General features: G+C 37.3%; 2 protein-coding genes across 8 annotated transcripts; one reads left to right on the top strand and one right to left on the bottom strand.

The window, feature by feature from the left end:
- Window positions 1-5974: 5974 nt before the first annotated feature.
- LOC104611843 (protein FAR1-RELATED SEQUENCE 5-like) lies at window positions 5975-11569 on the bottom strand. 6 transcript variants are annotated; one of them, XM_010279079.2, is made up of 6 exons: window positions 11425-11569; window positions 10398-10490; window positions 9381-9646; window positions 9149-9299; window positions 6473-8856; window positions 5975-6224 (listed from the first exon to the last, which is right to left on the bottom strand). In XM_010279079.2, the coding sequence occupies exons 5-6, from the start codon at window positions 8846-8848 to the stop codon at window positions 6027-6029; spliced, it is 2574 nt and encodes an 857-aa protein (XP_010277381.1). In that variant the 5' UTR covers window positions 8849-8856; window positions 9149-9299; window positions 9381-9646; window positions 10398-10490; window positions 11425-11569; the 3' UTR covers window positions 5975-6026. The 6 variants fall into 6 exon arrangements, with proteins under 6 accessions (XP_010277381.1, XP_010277383.1, XP_010277382.1 ...); XM_010279081.2 differs by having other exon boundaries at window positions 9149-9282; window positions 11425-11488; XM_010279080.2 differs by lacking the exon at window positions 9149-9299 and having other exon boundaries at window positions 11425-11492.
- A 145-nt stretch (window positions 11570-11714) lies between these two features.
- On the top strand, window positions 11715-21415 carry LOC104611842 (general transcription and DNA repair factor IIH subunit TFB5). 2 transcript variants are annotated; one of them, XM_010279076.3, is made up of 4 exons: window positions 11715-11982; window positions 17655-17732; window positions 19071-19131; window positions 21027-21415. In XM_010279076.3, the coding sequence occupies exons 2-4, from the start codon at window positions 17666-17668 to the stop codon at window positions 21202-21204; spliced, it is 306 nt and encodes a 101-aa protein (XP_010277378.1). In that variant the 5' UTR covers window positions 11715-11982; window positions 17655-17665; the 3' UTR covers window positions 21205-21415. The 2 variants fall into 2 exon arrangements, with proteins under 2 accessions (XP_010277378.1, XP_010277379.1); XM_010279077.3 differs by lacking the exon at window positions 17655-17732 and having other exon boundaries at window positions 11722-11982.
- The last annotated feature ends 1335 nt before the right edge of the window (window positions 21416-22750 follow it).

Raw genomic sequence — 22750 nt, forward strand, 5'->3', positions numbered from 1 at the left:
TTCCTCTTAACTCTTATCTCTTAAAGTGTAATCATACAACTTTTTGTTTTCCAATGATACTCCCAAAAAATAAACAAAAACTCTTTTATATGGGGTCAAAATGAATATTTGATAATTTTCAAAATTTAGAATTCAGAACAATATTCTTTACATTCAAAGTTTGGAGGAAATAAAAATTCACCAATACCAATATACCTCTTAATGTAATTATTGCACTTTTAGATGCCAAGTTTCAAAACAAATGAATAGGCCCATTATCATTGCAGTTAGGAGGTGCTGATCCCGTGAGATCGGAGGGATGTGAGTGACCAATTCAGTTGCTGCCAATGTTTGTGAGCAGTGGTTGGTCAAATATTTAAGGGTGTTAATTTATAATGTATCAAACTATAGCAAAAAGTTTCACACATGCACAAAGTAGTGATAAAATTATTTAGAACCTTAATCTAATGATATTTTCATTAAGCAGTCAGTTTTAGACAAGGTTCAAAATATCGATATGCCCGATACGCCAGTAAAAGCATATCGATATTTATTTTTATTTTTTTAAAAACTGGTTTGGGGGGGCCGATTTAAAGCTCTTCCACCCCTTGAATCAGTTAGAACCAAGGTTCAAAATATCGATGTGCCCGATACGCCAGTAGGGGCGTATTAGGTGAATTGATATTGTTTTTTGTTGTTTTTTTTTTTATTTTTTTTCATAACCAGTTCAGGGAGCCGGTTTAGGGCTCCTCCACCCTCTAAACCGGTCAAACCCCCGATACACCCACTGTAAGGGTGTATCGGAGGGGTTTCGGAACAATACGTATCGATACTTTGAACCTTGGTCAGAACCTGTATCAATGAGCTCCTGAAACAATACGTATCAACCGATATAGGCTGATATGTGTTAATACTTTGAACCTTGTTTTTAGGTATGCTTGATGGTAAGGTGCACCCATATCATGGAATGGGTTAATTACCTGCAAAGTTTTTCTTCATGTGAATGGGGTTTTCTCGATAACTTCATGGAGGTGGGACCGTGGGAGTAGGACAATTAATACGTCCATCACTTGGGTGAAGAATCTGTTGTTTCCTACTATATTGATAGGGACTCTCTTCTGAAGTCTTTCAGAAAAAGAATAGGTTATATTGGCTGAGCATCGTTCCCCTTTCAGTCACGGATGGTAAAATGCTTCTACAAAGAAAATCATTTAGAAATCTATTAATAAAAACAAAAAATCCTTTTAAGATTTTGACTTGTTTGGGAAGTTGTCTGAGTCTGAGTATATAAAAGAAGAGCAACCCAAGATGAATGATGGTGGTGATGATAATTTGCCCTACGCATAATCCTAACTCAAAAGGGTTTTAGGGTGCAACGCCAATCTCCCTCCCCACACCCCCGGCGGTAAACAATCCAACTCAAAAGAAAGAGCGGAATTCTTATCATGGTCTACAAATACCGGGCTACGCTTTAAACCCTTTCATTTCTATTTCCACAAAACCTCTATAGACGTTCTTTTCTGTGATCAATGGTGGACAAGGCCCTATTGGTTTTCAATTTTACCATATTCAGTTGACAGTTCTCCTAACTTTCTGATGAATGAGAAAACATCATCGTCCAAAATAATAAGGGATATATTGACTGTGTTGTACACGAATTACACGCAAAAATGCAGAACCATGGTTTTTAAACCGCTGTTGACCCGAATCATCAGACCATTTGACCCAGGAACCATCCGGGAAACTGGTTCCGTTTTATGCCAAACCCAGTCCCTGCCCAAAAAACCGTTGAATCGGTCAACAATCTATTGACCCAGGCAGTTGAACCATTGACCTTTTCAATGGTTTTGGCCATTTTTTATTTTGATTATTTTTTAAATTTTATTTTGTCAAAAACAGGCCGTCCGTTCAAACTAGATGGTCGAACCATAAACTCGAAAACCAGTGGCCAGAACGGTTCCGGTTCCGGGTCGTTTTTTAAAACATTGTGCATAACCATGCAAGTCTTGTACCCCTCTGTTTTTGACGTAATGATACAATACTTAAATGCTCATTTAAAAAGAGAATTGGTTTTAAGAGGCAAAAATCCTGTGTGAAAGTGTCCTTGGGCTAAAAACAATAGAATTACTCCACGGACTTTCAAACAAGTGATAAGGGAAGGGAAAAAGATCGCAAGGGAGGTAGAGGCTGAATTTAAATGGGTTAGAAGGAGTACAAATGGGCTAGCTGATTATCTTGCTAAACAAGGGGCTTTGAGACACCAACTGTTTTGGGCTGCAATGTAAAGAGGGACAGAAATATGTAGTAGTGTGCGAGCTCTAACCCCATACACAAAGTTGTAACACTTCTTAACTCTAATTTCAAATAAAATTCTTCTTTGCTGATCAAAAAAAAAAAAAAAAAGAATTGTCCTTGCTTGAGCCCCATGTTGCACAACTAGTGGAATGCTCTGTTTTTTTCTGATGGATAAAAAACAGGTAATCCAAACCCTTAACATAGCCTGAAATAAAACATGTGAACAACCTTCTCTTCTTTCCTTTCTACATCACCGATCCTAGTAATCTCAGTTTCAATTTCCTGTTCCCATTTGGACTTCAAAATACGAGTTATCGATCTAAAACAGATCAGTTTCCGTTCACAACAAGTTATAAATGAGGCCATTTCAATACTTTGGAAAGACAAACTCAATTTCTAACATGGCACTTAAACATGCAACAAAAATTGCTTGTTTGCAAGTCATTAAACTCCCACTATCCATCACTAACCATGCAAATTCTGGAGCTTCAAATTTTCACAAGCAAGCAACTTGCTATCGTTTTTACATGATCAAAATAAAGATCCCAAAAAGCATCCCTACCAAGAAAACAAAGGAAAACAAACCATTTTGATACAAATAATTTCAGAGAACCATACAATGCACTGAAAATTAGTAGTTTTATGCTGGTCTTCATCTACAACTTTTTGGAGTTTTGTTAATTTTATCTGATTTATTTGTCTTGGTAATTTATGCGGTTTAGGATTGCTAATATTGTCCCCTAAATAACCTCAATTTTGTGGTGGGTTTCATCAACTCTCTTGAAGATTTATGAGCTTGCTACCCTATATTACAAGGATTCCCAAGCATGAGTCTAAAAGCAGGGAGCATGGGAATTGCATCTCGTCAAATAAGCCATCCAACCCATCACCACTAAATGCAATAGCTGTGCTATCCGAGTCCGGATCTGCTCCTCACACCAACCTCACAGCATGTACCAGCTGCACATTGGGAACATCTCCCGTATTTGTATGTTATTATTCATGGGAGATGTTCCCAATACACAGTGGGATGTGGCTGTGAGGTCGGTGGGAGGAGCAAATCCCAATTCATGCTATCCTCCACCTGAAACATGCAGCATTTGCTGCACATCCATGGGGTAACAGCTGACTAATTAATTTAACTTCTTCTCTCCACAAACATTCTGGTTTCTCAAGTCCTATGCTAGACAATAGTGGTGTCAACTTACTCAACCAATCATCAACACCTTCAGTGATAGAAATTGAAAGAAGCACCTTCTAAGAGAATTAATGGAATATTATCATGAAAAAAGCATTTTGAGGCGGATAGTGTTCAAGTAAATTCTTTTTTGGGTACAGGGAACTATCCCAAAGTTTCTCCAAGGAAATAACCAATGTGAAGAGTAGCTTACCTCTTTTAGCCTATTTTTTTATATTCCAGAAGCCAACCTGCAGCCTGTTAAATCATGGGCTTCAGATGTCAAATGTAACAACAGCAATCAGACAAAACACATAATTAGAATCCTTAAACACTACAAAGAAGGATGGATTCAAAAAAATTGAGGAGCAATAGAGATCCCAAAGTCCATCCACGAACAGAAAAAAAAGGCACTTCCCTCAGAAAGAAAACTCAACAGTAATCTATCAACTACAAATTCCTGAAAGGATACTGGTATACCACTAAACTCACAGAGTTGGCTTCCCTTTATTGCTGCATGGTCAAACCTTTTAAATTTAGGGAATAAAATCAGGTAGTCAAACCGAGTTTGGAACTCATCATCAAGAGAAAATTAAAGAATAAAACAGATGTAAAATGGAAAAAAAATGCCACATGGATGTTGATGTAGGAGTTGGAGTTTGATACATTTTGGGAGTCTCAAGTCATGTAAAGGAGGAAATTCTAGGGAATAAGATTCATCAAGATAGATAAAAGATCTAGGGCCTTTTCTTCTCTCATGTTAGCATCAACCTTTCCTGAGAAGCGCATGACTTCCTTTGGAGTTACCGAGTTAGCATTAGTGCCCTTTCAGCAATGGGGACACAATTATGTTGGGTTTCCTATTACATGCAGTTATTTGAGTAAAAAAATAAAGAAAATAAGATTACAAAACCAAAACCACCCTAAAGAGGTCGTCAGAGATGTAACCTCTGTGAGTGATTTATTGATTTGAGGGTTGAAGGTCTTCAGGGGAGCTTTGGTGATTCTATGATTAGAGAATGACATTTTATTGCTCACTTCCATCCTTCCATCCTTTTAGGACTGATAGCTAGATGGTCACCTTAATCAGTCTGTCACTAAACTCAATCTGACCTACTACTCTTCAGAGAATCAGGGGCCTTCTGGTATTAAGGACATCTTCAATGATGATAAAGGGGAAGTGATTCTTGCTTACTTAGGACCTTAGGGTTCTGGTGATTATCTGAGAGAAGGGCTTCTCTCTATTCCAAGGCCTAAATTTATAGTTTTCCACTCTCAGGATATTATCAGATGGGTGACAGATGCTTTCAGTGTTCCATGGAGACTTGGCCACCAATTCATGGAGAAAGATCCTTGGTATCTTGGATCAACTACTTCTTTGATGGTGTTTTGAGATTAGATAAATTTGACTGCTGGTTGCCTTCCTAGAGAGGCTGAGAGGGCATTCCACTTTGCCAGATGAGATGCCAGAGGATGTATTTTTTGTAAGGAATGCCTAACCTATTTTGAATGGTATGATTAGATATCTACTCACACCATGATTTTTTAGACGTGTTCATGTCAGGGGTGTCTGTCTTCTCACATTAGGAAAATACCCAACTCAGCTTAGCCTTATCCCAGTATTTGGTGGATGCAGAAAAAGATAACATTCATAAATTGTGGTTGCATTAATGTCAAACAAATATGAGAAACGAGCAATCTCCATCAACATGATCAATATAACTAAACATATGGAAAATGAAACTACCTGAAGATCCAACAAAAGAAGATCACATGATTGCCAAGTGAACACATTCTTAGAATTGTCAGCAAAGTCAGACAGGAGATTCCAAGTAAGAAAGATGGCAAGTATATGGAGAAATAGTTTCAGCAGCAAATAACTGGTTTTGCAAACACAGATGGAGCAAATATCATGTGCATTAAATCATCACAAATAACAAAACTTGAAAATTTTCAATTAGCCCACCACACATAAATATAAACAAAAGGGGGGGGGGGGACCATGGTGTTTGAAAAGAGCAAAACATCCCCAAACTACCTGAATTAACAGCTACTCTTATCTGTAGGTTCATCTGCAGAAAAAGAATTGTAAAAAATCTAATAAAGAAAAGAAATATATTCATATCTACAGAGTTACCAGAACAAACTCTAATACCTAAGAGAGAAATAAAAGATTAATAGCAGACCTAGGAGGAAATGTGGTAAGAAAAGAACAGATGAACCTTGACAAGGAAAATTTACAATATAAGTTTATCAGCCCATAAAAATATATAACCTTGTAAAAGGTAGCCTTTAACAATAAAGATTAGGTAAAAGTGTTCAAGACATTATTTTGCTGGGTAAGAAGGATGTCACGAGAAAAGGTGGAGAGTTAACACTCAACCTTACGGGAACTGTATAATGGTGGTTATGTTGTACCTAAAAAGAAAATGGATGGAGTGATTTTAAAATTTGCAGAAGGGAAATGTAATGTTTTGAAAAATATGTGATTTTAAATTTGCAGAAGGGAAAAAAGGGGGGTTATTTTATAAAGAGGTTTAAAGATTGTTCATACTATAAATCCAGAATCAATCAACTACAACATTGCAAAAGTATGGGGTAGAACAACAGGTCCTGGAAACATAGCAAAAGGCTGGGGTAGAACAACAGGCCCCCGCAACATTGGGGCCGTATGGGACTGAGCAAGTGGTCCCTGCAACATTGGTGTGGCAGTATGGGATTGAGCAATAGGTCCTTGCAACATTGGAGCAGTATGTGATTGATCAGGAGGTCCCTGCAACATTGAAAAAAATAATTAATTTATGTAGGTGAGAGAAAAATATGGTGGCCACCATTAATTATCTTAATATCGTGCATTTAAAATGAGATAAAGATCAGGAAGATCCTACTTTTGATACACTGTTCAAAGCCCAAATTAATGAGGGTTTGTCTTTCCAGAAGAGATTTGCCTCGTTTATCAACAATTGGACATGCACAAATCAGTGCCCTTGAAACAACATTGTAAAAAATTCTTTAACTTACCTTAGAACATAAATGTGTATGATGCTTTGTTTCCCCACATGTACGACACTTCCTTTTCTTCTTTTGTCCATGTTCAGTGCCTGATTTATCTTTAGAAGATGCAACACTACCTGTTGCTTTGACTGGTGAAGGATCACACATGGTGGTAGACAACCTGATAGTGTCATGTTGTTCATTGGCATTTTCCCCTTGAAAACTACTACTACAACCCACGGCACTTATAGGTATATTGATGTGAGAAAGTCTTTCCATGCCCTCTTGTAAAATACTGATAGCAGCCTTAGTCCGTTCGGTGCAAGTAGCCCCAATTTCAACAAATTTTTTAGCTGTCTCTTTCAAGGTCCAGACATTTACTGTTGTTGGAATTTTTGATCCACCCCCAACTTCATCATTAAATGAGACATACCTAGCACTCATTGTCCATCGCTTTAAGATGTATTGTGGTGGAATCTTGAATACATTTACCATTTGAAATACTTTAAGTATGTGCCTGCAAAGCATCCCCTCTGACTCAAACATCTGACAACTGCAGCTTGTACTATTATCAACTGAGTTGAATGTAACAAATTTCATCTTGTCATCCTTCTCATTGTACTTGCCCACCATGTAGTTACTTATTGACCCTTTCTCATCTATCTTATTTGCAACACAACAAGAACTTTCAAGAAATTCATCCCCAAACACTGAGAATATACTCCTAGTATAAACTTTCGCAGCATGTTCTTCAATAGGATTTTTAGACTTTAAAATCGCTTTTGCATGCATTGAAACAAAATCTTCATCATCTTCCCTCTCACGAAGTCGATTTAGTGCCTGTTCATACTGTGGAATAAATTCATTGAAAGGAGTTCCCTCATGCAAGAACCCGTCAAAGTAAGAATGAATGCTGTCATTTCTCCTTGTTGTAGTCAAGCCGGCAAAAAATGCACCTTGTAAGTACAATGGTACCCAATGATGCCGCTGTTCATACATTACCTTCAACCAACTATTTTCCTTTAAATTGTACTTCATCAGGAGTGCCTCCCAACCTGACTCAAATTCTTCAGATGTCTGACTCATCTCAATGCACTTTTTATAATCTGTTTGAAATTCCTTGTGCATTCTGAACACATATGTCAGATTTTCCAGCTCACTTTTGGCCACTTGCCACATGCAAAATCGGTGTCTTGCTTGTGGAAAAACCTTCTCTATTGCAGTTGTCATCGCTTTGTCCTGATATGTTATTATAGAGGCAGGCTGGCAACCAGACATGGCTCTAAGCCAGGTTTCAAATAACCAAATATAAGATTCCACACTTTCATCTGCCAACAAACCACAACCAAACAATGTAGAATGCTTGTGGTGGTTCACACCAATGAAAGGGGCAAAAGGGAACTTGTATTTGTCTGTTTGGTATGTAGTATCAAATATTACTACATCCCCAAATTGCTTGTATGCCTCCCTTGCCCTGCTGTCCGCCCAAAATATATTCTTCATGCCTACAATTTTACCATCTTCAATTGCATAAATAAACCCAGGATCTGCTGCCTGCATGCTCTGGAAGTACTCAAGAGCACGATCATAGTCCACTCCAATGTTATTCCTCCGTTCTTTCTTCATGTTATTCTTACAATCTTGATTATTGGTACACATATTATTATCCCCACTTGAAGCTTCTTTTTCTCGATCCATAATTTTGCATGGAACAACTGAACATTTAGGAGAGGTGGAGACTCCCACTCTCATATTATTTAACATTTTCCGATGTGATCGAAGTTTGTAAGCTTCAACAGGATTAACAAGTTCATGATTGTGCTCATTATGAACTTTGTAAACCACCCATTTCCCAGAACTTCTTTTAATGCTCATAGCTGCTCGACAATCTATCCTTGTTTCTCGTCGAGAACGTACAACCTTTCCTTTATATCGCTTGTCTTTTGTCCAGCGAAACCCCTCATGGGCACAAACATACTTTCGAGAGAGAACACTCTTATCAACCTTTGAGCGTTCTACGCGGCTTTTCCGAATGCTGAATCCCTTTTCCTTAGCATATGCATTATAGTATTCATATGCCTCATCTTCGCAACTGAATTGCAAACCAATATATGGTTCAGAGACAAGATTATTGACAGAGGCATGGTTATCATCCCTTACACCACTTTCAGTTGTATCAATGTCTTCCTTTAAAGATTCTTGAATATCCACGGTAAGCTGAGGATGTTGAATACTTTCATCAAACACCATCACATCAGCATCTGAAATATCTTGACCAAGAGTCAAATTGTTTTCCATTTCATCTCCCTTAGGAGATTCTTGCATATCCAAACTAACTTGAGGAGCTTGAATTACAACATCAGCTTCCAATATATCTTGACCAAGGTCAATATTATATTCCATTTCAATGCCTTCATAAAATAGTCAAATAATAATAACAATTAGTAGATGAATAAGGAACTCAAGAAAAAAGATCACTGATGGAACAGTTGAAAGCTTTTATGCTAAGAAGAGCCATGGCAATTATGCAGCAGCTCTTTTATGCTAAGAAAAACAAGAAGTAAATTATAGAAAGCTTTCATCTTTTCTGCTGGATTTTTTTTCTCAATTATGCAGCAATTTTGGCCCTAGCTACGTAACTTATAATTCAGTAGAAAACCCAATTATAACTTTGACATAGGTTACCCAAAATTCAATCCTTACGAGTTATATGTACAGATAATGTTTATCATTTTCTCATCTTACACAGCTTCCCCCTACTTCCTCTCCCGTTTCTCCAGTCTATTTTGCTTTCTCTTTATCCAGCTAGCATCATTGTCATGTACATGAGAGGATTCCTGTCCAATTGTGGAGACTACAATAGAAACACCTATATGACAAAGAAGTACTCACAGGGTAGCGATTAAAATTGGGATTTTGTTTCTGAGGGGCAAACCTGTGGCCAATAGCAAAGAATATGTCCGTGGAAATTTGTTCAATGCCAAACCATTGTCAAAGTTTGTTTCAGAACAGAATTTCACTAATCTTGCAAGAAAGCCACTGAAGATCAACAATTCATAAATGAGGTGTTTGTTAGCTAGTAGAATATTTCCACTATTTTCCCTTCATTCCCAAAGAAGTAAAGCTTGCCAGCCTGCCAGGACTAAATCATCCTTCGTCCCTTTTCTTGCATTCATGATTGGAGAGGTTGAAGCTCCTATTCTGCATTCAAAACAGAGGGGTAATGAAAGACATATCCTTGATTTGTGCATACCAAAAGAAGGGCCGATAATGGGAACAAGCCCATGCATTTGCATAGAGCCACAGACAGAAAAATGTGGCTGAAAGCCATATAGAAGGCAGAGCTCTTGTCAGAGAACAATGGTTAGAAGGTTGCAATGCTGGGGTGATTAACAAGGTATGAAACATGGAAGGTTGATAACGAAAGCAATTGGACTGAATGGAGATGGCAACGATGATGGAGAATCAGACAGTTTGGACAAAATAATTTCCTTTTCTGGCCTTCTTGTCATTTATTTTTTTCTCTCTTTGGTGTTTGCGTGTTTGCATGTATTGTTCTTTGACCACTGAAGAAGTGGGGATGTGATCATTAGAACTGACAGACAAGATTGAGTAAAAATAATTGAAATGTATTGAATGTAAGGATGTATCTGGTTTGTTGAAGGAAAACGATAAATTGCCATTGCTCTATAAAATAGGGGATGCTTAGATGCTCTTCAAAGATATATCTAGACTTGACTTTCCATAATCTAATAAACACAAAGGCTCAAGAATCAATTTAGTTATTCCATTTATCAGTTACCCAAAGAACTAAGCTTTAGGAGGATGAATCCAAGCAAAAGTAAAAAGGAAAAAAAGTCTACTATGTTCACACTCAAACTGAGATGTATACAAACATAGGTATAGTTAAAACAAGAGGAAAAAGATGATGAAATTTTACAAGGTTTCTTACCCTTTTCTTCTATGTCGGCCATCAATCCAGCTATTGTAATTACCTACGCATTGATGTTTAGTGAATTCCTTTTAGCCCACAGAGTTCATTGACCTGCAAATGGTCAATGGATCTTATCTTTCCCTTCCATAATTTCGTAGCCCATGTGTATCTATTTAAAGGTGATTTATGACACTACTATCATTTTCATCTATTTAAAGGTAACCAATTAACATAAAAGTATATGCATCATCATTCCCAACAACCAATTGCAAGTAAAAGAGGAAAAAAAAAGAGCATTTAAGAAAAATTACACAAGGAAATAACAATACTTAACCATCATTAGTAACAGATAAAAGAAGAACCAGAGTGCCAGAGCCTTGGAAACAAAATTTCCTACAGAAGTTAGACTGGAAAGGTAATTATCAAAAAAAAAGTTAGACTGGAAAGGTTTGTTTTATCTGTCTATCAAATAACTTATAATATCTATTCATGAAATACAAAATATATATAACTGAATAAAAAAAATCATGAGAATAAACGTCTGCAGAGTACTTTTTTTGTAGGAGTCTGCAGAGCACTTCAGTGTCGTAAACTGATATATAGTTAATTAGGAAAAAATGTCTGATAATTGGAAACTGAATAAATCCTTTCTAAAACGTACAAGAAACATCGTGCTCAATTGAGAAGGCCTTAAGAATCTCAAAATCTATCAACGATGATGATTAAACAATGCTCGGAACCAACTGAAGTCATGCAAGAATTAGACGTTTTAGTAAAAAACCACAAATTTCTAATATTTCCCTTGAAACTTGAAAATAAGAATCAATTATAGATTGCAAAAAAAAAAAAAAATGGAACACCTCAACGTGCAAAAATAAGCAATTTTCCCTACACCAAACTTCACTTCCACGAAAATTAGAGTATCTACAAACAAAATTTAGATATAAAAATAAGGGAATGAAAGGACGGAGCTGTTTCTTAGAGTTGCACATACTCAACCTGAAATTCAATCGAGTTGAAGTACAGAAAATTGAGTTTTACTAACCTTTCTAACGATTTGTGCCTCAGGATGTTCGATCGCAGAAAAAAACAGCAGGAGAGGAACGATAGGTGTGGATGGTAAGTTTCCAAAGAAGCTTCTACAAGGTAAAGCAGGAAACGGAAAATAAAAAATCGAAAAATGTTTACTACAATTACTTTGATATTCCAAGGAGGATTCCTTTTCACAAGTCTTGATAGGGGAAATGTTCAGTCAAGGAGTGACACGTATGAAACGAAGGCGTATGATCACTCACGTGTGGTTAACACAAGTTAAAAAGCGAATGAAAAAGGAGCGAAAAAACAACCAGAGAAAGGAGTTCCCAATTTCGTTCCTTTTTTTCTCTCTCCTTCCCAGTTCGCACCCTGCAACTTCTAAAACCCTAACAGCCAGCTGTGGATTTCATCCCCCGAAAAGGCTATTAATTGAAATCTCTATCTTTATCTCCACCTCCCGTTCTTTCTTCAACTCAGACTACATCTTTTTTTCTTGATCTGTGTGACAGAACGTATTATTTAGAGCAAAGCAGAGACGGTTCAGGAAGAGTTTAACGACAAAGCTTGGGTACGATGTCTATGCCTTTTATTTTCTAATTGCATTGTTATTCGTTTTTTTTTTTCCGCCATATTTACTATGTTCGCGTTATCCTTTCCCCCTTAAACCGATTTATCCCATCTTAGCGGTAGCGGATTACTGAAAGCAGTAGAATTATGGATTGGATGATTTTATTCCGATGATTGGTCGATTTGGTTCTTCCTTCCTTTTATATTATCAGTCCGTTTGTTATTTTCCCTTCCTGTTTAGGTAGTGGTGCATGAAGTTTCTTTCATGCTTCAATGTCGAAACAGAATTTTACTTTGGAATTTTCTGCAATTTATACAATCTTAATAAACAACAACCTCCATACTTATCTAACCATGAATACTTTTAGTTGAATACACAGTCAATGACATCCAAAGTTTTGAAAGCTGCTTATTCCGTTTGAAAGATGATTATTTCTCTTGGATGTATATAAAATCTAAACGCTCTTATTCTGTTTGGAAGTTAAGGTATACCAATAACCATGAGGGTAGTGAAACGCCTAGCACCTCACACCTCTAGGTAGTGTAACGCCTCCTGTCACACTTTCGCGTTTTAAAACATTGGTACTGGCACATGGAATGGTGAAGGTGAGAGGTGGGAGGCGGGTCCAATTTATCAGCCAATTCCTCAATCTTGAACGGATCAAAGTATCTTGGAGCGAGCTTATGCCACTGTCGTCTAGCAATGGAATGCTGTCGATATGGTTGGAGACGGAGGAACACCAGGTTTCCCACCTGGAAGGAGACATCCTTGTGTTGACGATCATAGGCTGCCTTCATGAATTGCTGGGCCCGCAAGAGATTAACCTTGAGGTCCTTCAAGATCAGATCTGGATGGGTAAGATATTCATCAACAAATGCAATAGATGTAGACCCCTTATCGTAGGGAAGAATAGCTGGTAGTTCCCTACCATACAGAGCCCGAAAAGGGGTCATGTCAGCAGAAATATGATGAGTGGTATTGTACCACAGTTCGGCCCAAAGAAGCCACTGAAGCCATTGCTTTAGGTGATCACCAGTAAAACATCTGAGGTAGGTTTCAACTTTCAAGGCAATGGTTAACAAATTTTGTTTGCCCATTGGACTGTGGATTGTATCCTGTAGATTTGGCCAGATTAGTACCTTGAAGATGGAAGAGAGATTCCCTAAACTGACTCATAAACACCGGGTCACGATCAGAAGGAATGGAATGAGGAACTCCGTGTAATTTAATTACATCTTTGAGGAAAACCTCTGCCACTAAATTATCAAAAAAAAAAAAAAATCTCTGCCACTAGAGCCACTGAATAGGGATGAGGAAGGGCCGAACAGGGCTGTATTAATCCAGCCAGAGATTGAGCAATATATTTCTATTGCTGGCAGACTCCACAGGTGGCTACAAAGTCTTGTATAGATTTACGCATTCCCGGCCAGTAGTAATGGCTGTAAATCCTCTTCTATGTTCTTAGAATACCCGAATGGCCTCCTGGGGCTAAAGCATAAAACAATCTGATCAGTTCAAGTAAAAGTTTTGAATCTGCTGGAAGGGCCATTCGCCCCTTATACAGTAGCAGGCAATCTACCACTTGGTACCTAGGAAGGATCTTGGGCCCATTTTGTTCTGATATCCTGTAACAGAGGGTGGGCCTGAGCTTCTTGTTTCAGTGCTTCTAGAAATGGGTAAATTGGCTGGGAGACAATCCTGGGCTGGAGTTCTGGGCTTTGGGAGAGGGCATCAACCATCAGATTGGAAAACCCCTTCTTGTACAATCAAAGCCTAGTAATCTGGCTTTTCATTTCTATTTCTCTGGGGTAAGAACTTGTTGTTCTAGTAAGAATTTTAGGCTCTTGTGATCTGTCCTGATAGTGAATCTATGTCCTAAGAGATAGGAACACCATTTATGGACTGCCATTCCCACCGCCATCAATTCCTTGTCATAAACCAACTTAGCCCTGGCCTGTGGTGATAAAGCCTTGCTGAAAAAGGCTAGTGGTTTTCCTTCTTGCATGAGGATTGCTCCCACACTGATACCAGATGCATCACACTCCATGGAAAACTCTTTGGAGAAATATGGTAGGGAGAGAACTGGTGGTGAGGTGACCTGCTGTTTGAGTGTATCGAAGTCCCATTGGGCCTGGGTGGTCCAAGAAAGGCTTCCTTCCTCAACAGCTGAGTCAAGGGTTCTGTAATCACCATGTACCCCTTGATGAATCGTCGATAATAAGCCGATAAGCCTAGGAATCCACTCAGCTCCTTAAATTCCTGGGTGTGGGCCATTCCAGTATACTTGGAATTTTAAATGGATCAGCTGTCACTGTCCCATTTTCAACAAAATGGCCTGAGTATTGCACATGCTTTTGCCTGAAAACACATTTAGACAACTTGACAAACAGTTGATGTTGTTGTAGAATGCTCAAGATGATTTGTAAGTGTTACATATGGCACGATCAATTTGGATGATACCTTAGCCAAACAAGGAACTGTGAGAGAAAGTTTGTTCTTGGCAGTTTTTTAATTCAGATTTCTTGGGTTTAACACCTATTTTAGGGGTTGACAATTGTATTTTAATTTTGTAATAATGAACATAGTTTTCAAGGCGCCAAGGCGAGGCTAATATTATTTTCAATATAATATATTATATATATTTATTTATAATATATGTTATAAATATAATAAACCAAAAAAACTAAAGAACCAAAACCGATTAACCAGTTAACTGGTGGCATCGGTTTGGTTTCGTTTTGAAGATATGAAAAAATCGGTAGGATTGGTTCGGTTTAAAAAAATCCCCCATAGTTTGGTTAACCGAACCATGAACACCCCTAAGAAGAGTTGTTGGGCCTTGCATGTGTGTCCCGATCCAAACTTCTCATCATAGTTATAACAATGCCCACAGTCTCGTCAGAGCTGCATCTCATCCCAAGTTAGCTTCTTAAGGGGCACTGGTGGTTGTAGTTTAGAGCTTGACCCATTAATGATGGGGTTTGCCAAGAATACCTTCAATTTTTGGAAGTGGGGAGAGGCGCATACTAAACCCAGGGTTCCTCCCCACCTGCCAAAGTCAACCTAGCCTTTCTTCATGCAAACAGGCTAGACCGACGACAGCTGCTATCGTAGGAGGGTGTAAGGATTTTACCTCAATACAAATCTCCTCCTTCAGCCCTCCGACGAAATACCTGACCAACATCTTCTCCAGCCATCCACTTACTTGATTTGCCAGTTTCTCAAACTCTACTTGATATTCACGCATGGTGATAGTCTATTTCACCTTCAATAAAGCCTTGTTGAAATCCTCAAAACTAGAAGGACCAAACCTTATACATATTGCCTTGGTGAAATTTGCCCAAGTCATCTTCCAATTCGACCTTTTGTACCATTGATACCACTGAATAGCGCCACTGTTCAAGTAGATGGAGGCGGCTGAGACTCTCTACTTCCCAGGTATAACTCAAAAAACCTCTCTGCCTTGTAAATCCAAGACACATGATCCTCTCCATTGGACGAAAAAAAATCCAATGAACAGGCTTCCATATTCCTCCCTTGTACTTTGGATTGCTGCCTCTACTGGATCCTTCGTATTCATTGTCCTTGCCCCTCTGTTGGGGAATCTAATAGAACTGAACCACTACAGCTGATAAGATCTCCTTGAGGTCACTCGTCATCCGCTGCAAGTCGTTCTTGATTCAATCTACTTGAGTCTCCATGACTGAAGCTCGAGTGTTGGTCATGCTCTGATACCAAAAATGTTAGGTTACTGCCTAGCACAGAGGCAGATTTGAGGGCCTAACCTCCTAACAAGCAAAAATAGAAGGATGATGAAGAAGGAAAGATAATTTTGAAGGTTCGGATGCCCAGAAACATGATGAAAATACCTTGTATAGGCTTACAACCAATTTGGGTAAGCTGTAACTAATTCTCGAGCTGTCCTAGTGGTCCTTATTGTGATGTGGCAGCCCCTTCTGTCGGTCCTTCCTCCTGGAATATATTCTGAGTCTCTGATGAAACATGGATCGGCTGGGTCGGCCACATAGCCCATGGGCCTAACAGATGTCCTTTCCCTTGTGTTGCAACTTGCAATCTACACTGGGTTGTGTTGACCAGGCCCAAACTGAAGATACATGAGAGAGAACCTTAACATAAGTAAAACCCAAAATTAGGGAACAGCCAAAACCAGACATTGGCCAGGTCCTGCCTTCAGCCCAAGGTCAATGTACAGCAAAGTTACTGTAGTTTCAAAAGTAAATATAAACCTCATCTTTGTATATGTTGGAGCAAAGGAAAAAAAGCAAGTATGGTGGTGAATCTTTATAAACTTCAAACTTTTATATCACAGAATTGGTGGTCAATCCTTTTTCCTCCTTGTCTCCAAACCTAACCTGAACTTCCACCTGTCATTTTCGGTTTGGGTTTGAGTAAACCCAATCATCATCTATGGGCCCTCAATTCTTAGGAAACCTCCACTTTATTATATGCTTGGTATGTTCATGAAAAACTAGATTAGATGCTATCTTGATTGCATTCATATTGTCAACAAAGAGAGGAATGGAGGAAGAATGATCAGTGTCTGTTCAGTGCCAAAATAGAGTAGCTTTCTATCTACCAGTCTCAGTTTCCATGTTTGAGAACGTAGGAGGGTAAACATCTAGGATTCATTGGTTACTTGAAAGGTCATATTTCAAAAGGATTTGCAAGCCTTTAAGGCAAGGCAAATTAAATAACTGAATTGCTCCCCAGGAAATTGATCTAGGTAGGAGAGAAACACCATTAGCATAAAAATAGCAGAAGAGTGCTGCTTAACAAGAAGAACAAATCAGTAAACCACATTTTCTTCTCTTGTTCTTTTACCACTAAATTTTGGAGTATTATGTGCCTTTGGGACTAGTTAGATCTCCCAAACAAACCTTTTTTTTTTTTGGAGAAAGGTTAATAAGTATATCAAAAAGGCTAGGCTGTACATTGACCTTCCAGCTATACCCCCACTTTTTCCATATTGTCACTTAGCCTAATGAATTTAAAACCCAAAAGAGTAATTTCATGAAAGAGAGGGGGGTGGGGGATATACAAATCAGACCTTGCAATAACACCAAAGACTCCAACCTTGGGGGAAAAAACCATGGTTAATTAATTTAATTTCAGCCAGCCTAAATCCATTGTTACTCAATTTAAATTGGATACCATTATAATTGTTCAGATCATAAATGGGATGGAAGATTCCCATATGTGTTTTATTTGATTCATATGTATATAAAATATATCTTATCTTCAGGTTGAAATCTTGTTTAAAACTTGATGATGAAACAGGTTGCTAATCTAGATAGGTTGTTGAATGGAAAGGTTGATATCTTGTTTAAAGCTTGATGATAGGCTGCTAATCTAAATAGGTTGTTGAATGGACAGGTTGATGTCTTGTTTAAAACTTGATGATGAAGTGGGTTTCTAATCTAGATAGGTTGTTGAATAGACAGGTTGATATCTTGTGTAAAACTTGATGATGAAACAGACTGCTAATCTAGATAGATTGTTGAATGGACAGATTGCTAATCAGGTTGATTTTCTTTATTTTTCTAGCTTCTCTTTATTCTTTTTATTTTGTCCAGCTAATCAGGTTGCCCAAGTTTCTTTTCTATTTGTTGCTAATCAGGTTACTAAAGTGAACAAGTCTGGGTTCATGACAGGTGCAACCCAGATGCTATGGGTTTTGGATAGAGTTGGGTTCATGGACATGTCTAAGTTCTGGGATGAGGATGCAATAGGTATGAGGTTATCCCAAAATTTTGAAAAGAAAAAAAAATGAGGCATTGGAACAGGTATATGTATAGCGTTTTGGGTTCATGGGAGCACATGGGTTGGGTTTAATATATGTATGGTGTTTTGGGTTCATGGGATCACATTGGCTGGGTTATGGTGTTTTGGGTTCATGGGAGGACATGGGCTGGGCTTAGTTAATATAAAGTATTAATTAATATTAATATATTCATAAAAAAAGTATTAATTAATATTAATATATGTGGAGACAAACTCCTAGACAAATGCACTTTACATTTATTATAACGTTCAACTAACATTTGTCTCAATTCCAGCAACCAAATGTATGCAAAGAATACAGGGCCATTTACATGGTTGGTAATGAAACGAATTGAATGCAAATGGGTCTCAAACTCTCAGTTCCCATTTGCATTCACCTAAACTGCTGAACATTTGATATGCAACATACATATTTGTATTTGCACCCCTTCCAAATGGAGCTATGTGTCAGACCTACATTTTGGTACAAAAGTTGGGGTCTGGCAGATCTGACTCTTGAACAGCACACCTGACACATGAACACAAATCCATGCAACATACTAAAATTTAGTTTTTTTTTGCTGTAAAACCTTGGTTTATGTATGCAAATTTCTATGGGCCACTTTTGTGCCTTTTTCATCTTTGGAAGTTCAGACTTGATGTTTATTTTGGTGAGTCTGTTCTAGGATTTTCCTGGATGTATTTGGGGCTGGAATGTGAAGGTCCTCTCCTTCAATGGGTTGTTGATATGTTTGTGCTCATATTGCAATTGATTTTTCAAATGTCAGGCCAAAAATGGGTTTTGTCAATTTGGTTGTGTGAGTTCTGCCAAGCCTATAAGGATATGACTTAGAAAGGAGCTCTTTTTTGTTTAGTCAACATTGATTCTTTATATTAGCACACCACTTTAAAATGTATTTCTGTCATCTGTGAATTTGTATTAGCAACTTAGCAGAGTCATAACATGTAGGTTTGCACTTATGCATCTTCAATTAGCGTTGATTGCCTGTGCACGTCCCAACTAACATGTGACAATGTTGTCCGTTTTGAAGATACATGAGTTGGAAAGGATTTTTGAGATCATTGAATTCATGAGATTCATTGATCTTTTGGTTGCTAATATTTGCAAAATGAAGTTATTATAAATACGTTTTTTGTAGTGAACATGACTGAATTTGCTACAACCATCACACTTTGCAGAGATTCTTTTACACAGTTCTTGTGATTTTAAATCTATGAATGAACTGTGGATGGTAATCCCTTAGCAACATGCAGTTCTCATTGTTTGATATTGATCCCTGCTACAGTTCAAAGGGTCTTCATTTGGATTATAATGGTCAATGCAACAAAAGGGATCTTCATCTCATGGTAAAGCATATTAATATGAAGTCTTACCATTTTTCCTTGAGGCTATCTGGGGTATATAATTCTTTTAGTATATCATGTCTGTTTCTCTATTTTCAATTGAAAAATAGCATAGGGCACTGTAACTTCACCCTGAATGATGGCGTCTCACTAAGCATCAATCAATTATGTGCTCATCACTTGGAACATACAATCAAAGCATAAAATGTTTGGTTCTGTGAAAATGTTAGTGACTTAAAAATAAGAAATATATTAGAAATTTAGGAAATTATATGTAGATTTATTGTAAAAATTTTATAACATTGTAAATATTAATCTATGCAAGCATTCATTAATATTCTTTAAGGCTGCATTTTCTGACAAAATTATTGAAAGTTGGAAAGTTGTGGGTAAGTCTTTAAGAGATTCCATAAAATGCTTAAGGACTTTCCCACAATTTTTCCAAATTTCAATAATTTTCTCAGAAACCAAATGTAGTCAAATTATAAAAGGACATACTCTTCTGAAACTTAAAATAAATTTAAGGACTTAAAAAAGTTATTATATCATTATACATTATGATGCTATATATAAAATTTCATTGTTGATATTAGTTTATAAGCATTATTTTATTATGTTTTTTGTAATACAAAAAATGGCTATCTTTTCACTCTTGTTTCGCTAGTACATCAGCAAAAGAATTACACTCCTATTAACCCCTTGCAGTTTTATTTCTGTATTTTGTGTCAGCCACTTAAACTTCTTCCTTTCATTAAGATATGACCAAAATCCAGCTTCCTCCTTTTGCAACAACTTACTACCAGCTTTGAGTCACCTTCAACAATCAACTTTCTAATGTTCGACTCCTTTGTCCTTTGAACTCCTTCCAAAACCGCCAAGACCTCATCTCTTAGTGAATCACCTATAGCAATTGGTCCTGAAAAGTAAGCTATTATTTTGCCTTCTTCATCCCCAAATACTCTTCCAATGCCCAGAGAGCCAGGAGTCCCTTCACTGCTACCATCAAAGTTCAACTTAATGAAGCCACTGATATGTGGAGACCAAATAGGGGCTGTAACAGCCTTAATAGGACCTGAAGCAAACACCTCCTTCCAATTATCATTTCTACTGTTACAAAAGTTTAAATCTTAAAATATCAACTATTATTAATTAAATTATGTATAATTAGAAACATTTTATAAAGGAAAGTAATAAGGCAAGAATCATTTGGAATAATAAACTCGAAAAAAATGGGTTTTAAAACACATTATTTACATGATACAAATGTACATGTGAACTTTTTAATAAACAAGCATGCATGCATATAACATTTAAATTCAAACCTTATATCAATATAATTAATGAAGTAAATTTTGTTGAAAACAATAAAAAAAGATATTAAAACATTATGGAATATGCCAAGATATGTTTCAATAATATTTCTTGTTAGTACTCATAAAAATGGAAATATTTCATGAAAATATTAGGAAACATGTAAATTTTTAAACCATGCATACAATCAATTAAGCTCCCCTTTGTTGGTTCAGTGCCCAAAATTTGACCATACAGTTCTAACTAATCTATCCTCAACATTGCTTTTTTCAGTTATAAGAATATCTAGGATGGTCAATCAAAACCGAGTCTCTCAATTGGATGCTTTATAGTTGTCTTGTCAATAGTGAGTATCTAAGACAATCAAATCTAAGTGTCAATGGGATGTTTTCTAGTTGTCCCATATCTTCAGCCCTGCCTATCTGAGAGGTTCTCAAGTAACCGTGCAATCCAATTGTTGTATAGGGCCATAGGGGTATGAACATGTAAAAGGTGATCCTAGTCCTTGGTGTTCTAAGCTCACAGGTCATAAATTTCTTTTTTCTGGTGTGTTGCTGAAGCACTTATCTCTGTATTTTTCCCTACAGTGACATACCCATGGCACAATTCATCATCAATTTGAATGCCACACAACCTGCTTCAAGTAAGTTCATAATACACGTGTTGGACAGCACCCACCTGTTTGTGCAACCCAATGTGACTGAAATGATACGGAGCGCCATTTCAGAATTCAGAGATTTAAATTCGTATGAAAAGCCTGCCTGATCTTTACATTCTTATGATGTGAAGTTGTGAGAATCTGGTCCTGCAATTATATTGGAAATATATTTACGTTGTTGAAGGCTTTAAGCATAGTTGAACCTTATATCTCCTCTATACTTGTCTTTTTATAGATTAAGAAATATAATTATATAAGTGTTAGTGTAACCTTTCCATAACGCATCTACTATTGAACACAAGACATAGATTCTACTTATTTTATGTCTCTGCAAAAAGTGTGAACTCAAGCTTTAGTAGAATTTCTGATCGTTTTGACAGAAAATAAGAGAAAACAAAAGGTTGAGACTTGAGAACATTTTGTGAAATCAAACCAAACACAGCCTTGGACTTGAAAGAGAAAGATTGTAACCCGTAATATATTTGGAAAGCACTATTACAAAGTACAAACCTCAATCACAGAGAACTTTGCTATACTTGTTCTCTGAATCACATTAGTAGTTCAATCTGTCATGTCATGCAAGAGAAAGGTTGTATGTTGCTATTGGATGTTCATGTATGTGCTGTGTATGCCACTACACTGTACCTGCTCTTCTGCAACTACAGTATATATCCCCTTGCAAATCTGGCTTTTGAAGACTACCCGCTTTTCCCGTTATTTGTGTCAATCTAAGACTCTTGACTAGTTCTAGTTTCTAGAACAAAGAGAATGTGGTCGTTAAGTCTTAACACTTTAGTCTTAAGCGGATAGATTGATAAGCATCCAGACAAAGTATTCAAAGAAGTTCGTAGTTGCTGCAGTCATTCTTCTTATCTCTTATATAATAACCTCACAAGCATATTTCACCTTATCGCGGAGCATTCTTGCTTTATTTATTGCTTTCTGTTATTGTGATTACTGAAGGCACTGAAGCTCAAATGTTGTAGTAAGATACTAAGAGACGGTGTAAAGCTCTTGTAATGTCTTGTGGGGTAGACTCCCTGCTGCTGTAGTAGACGAACTAAAATTAGAAAGCTATAAAAGAAGGGGGGAAAAATAGACCCTGTTGGTAGGGTTGGGAACTACACTGAACTTAATCGTGTATTTCCATAAGAAGACCCATTTCACAAACTAAATAGAAGTGTATATCAAGTGCAGTAGCAGATGAGGAACACCAGTGGCATGGTGTTGACCAATCAAATATATGACAAATATGTATTTATATTTAAAAATCAATATAAATTTCATTAATATTTGAAAAATATGGGCTCATCTGTTTTGCTAGTTGAACCCTTTGGAGGAGATTTTAAGTTGGTAATAGACTGATAGGTTGGTTGAAGTTAGAAACAGTCATTTGGGAGGCAAGGTTCAAAAAATCGATGCCATACGCCCTGTATCGGGCGTATCGTGTTGTATCTTTTGGGTCCCGATATGCCTGTTTACAGGTGTTTCCGGACCCCCTCTTTTTTAATAAAAAAATACTCTTTTTTAACTCCAAAATCAAATTTTGAAAAAAAAAAAAAACAAAAACTATTTCTGTGTGTATCTAAGTACCGGTATGCCTCTACCGATACACAGAGGCGTAACGATACTTTGAACCATGCTTATAGGGAG

Source organism: Nelumbo nucifera, chromosome 1, assembly GCF_055504915.1.
Source record: "Nelumbo nucifera cultivar China Antique chromosome 1, China Antique-T2T, whole genome shotgun sequence".
In the NCBI taxonomy this organism is placed as follows: domain Eukaryota; kingdom Viridiplantae; phylum Streptophyta; class Magnoliopsida; order Proteales; family Nelumbonaceae; genus Nelumbo; species Nelumbo nucifera.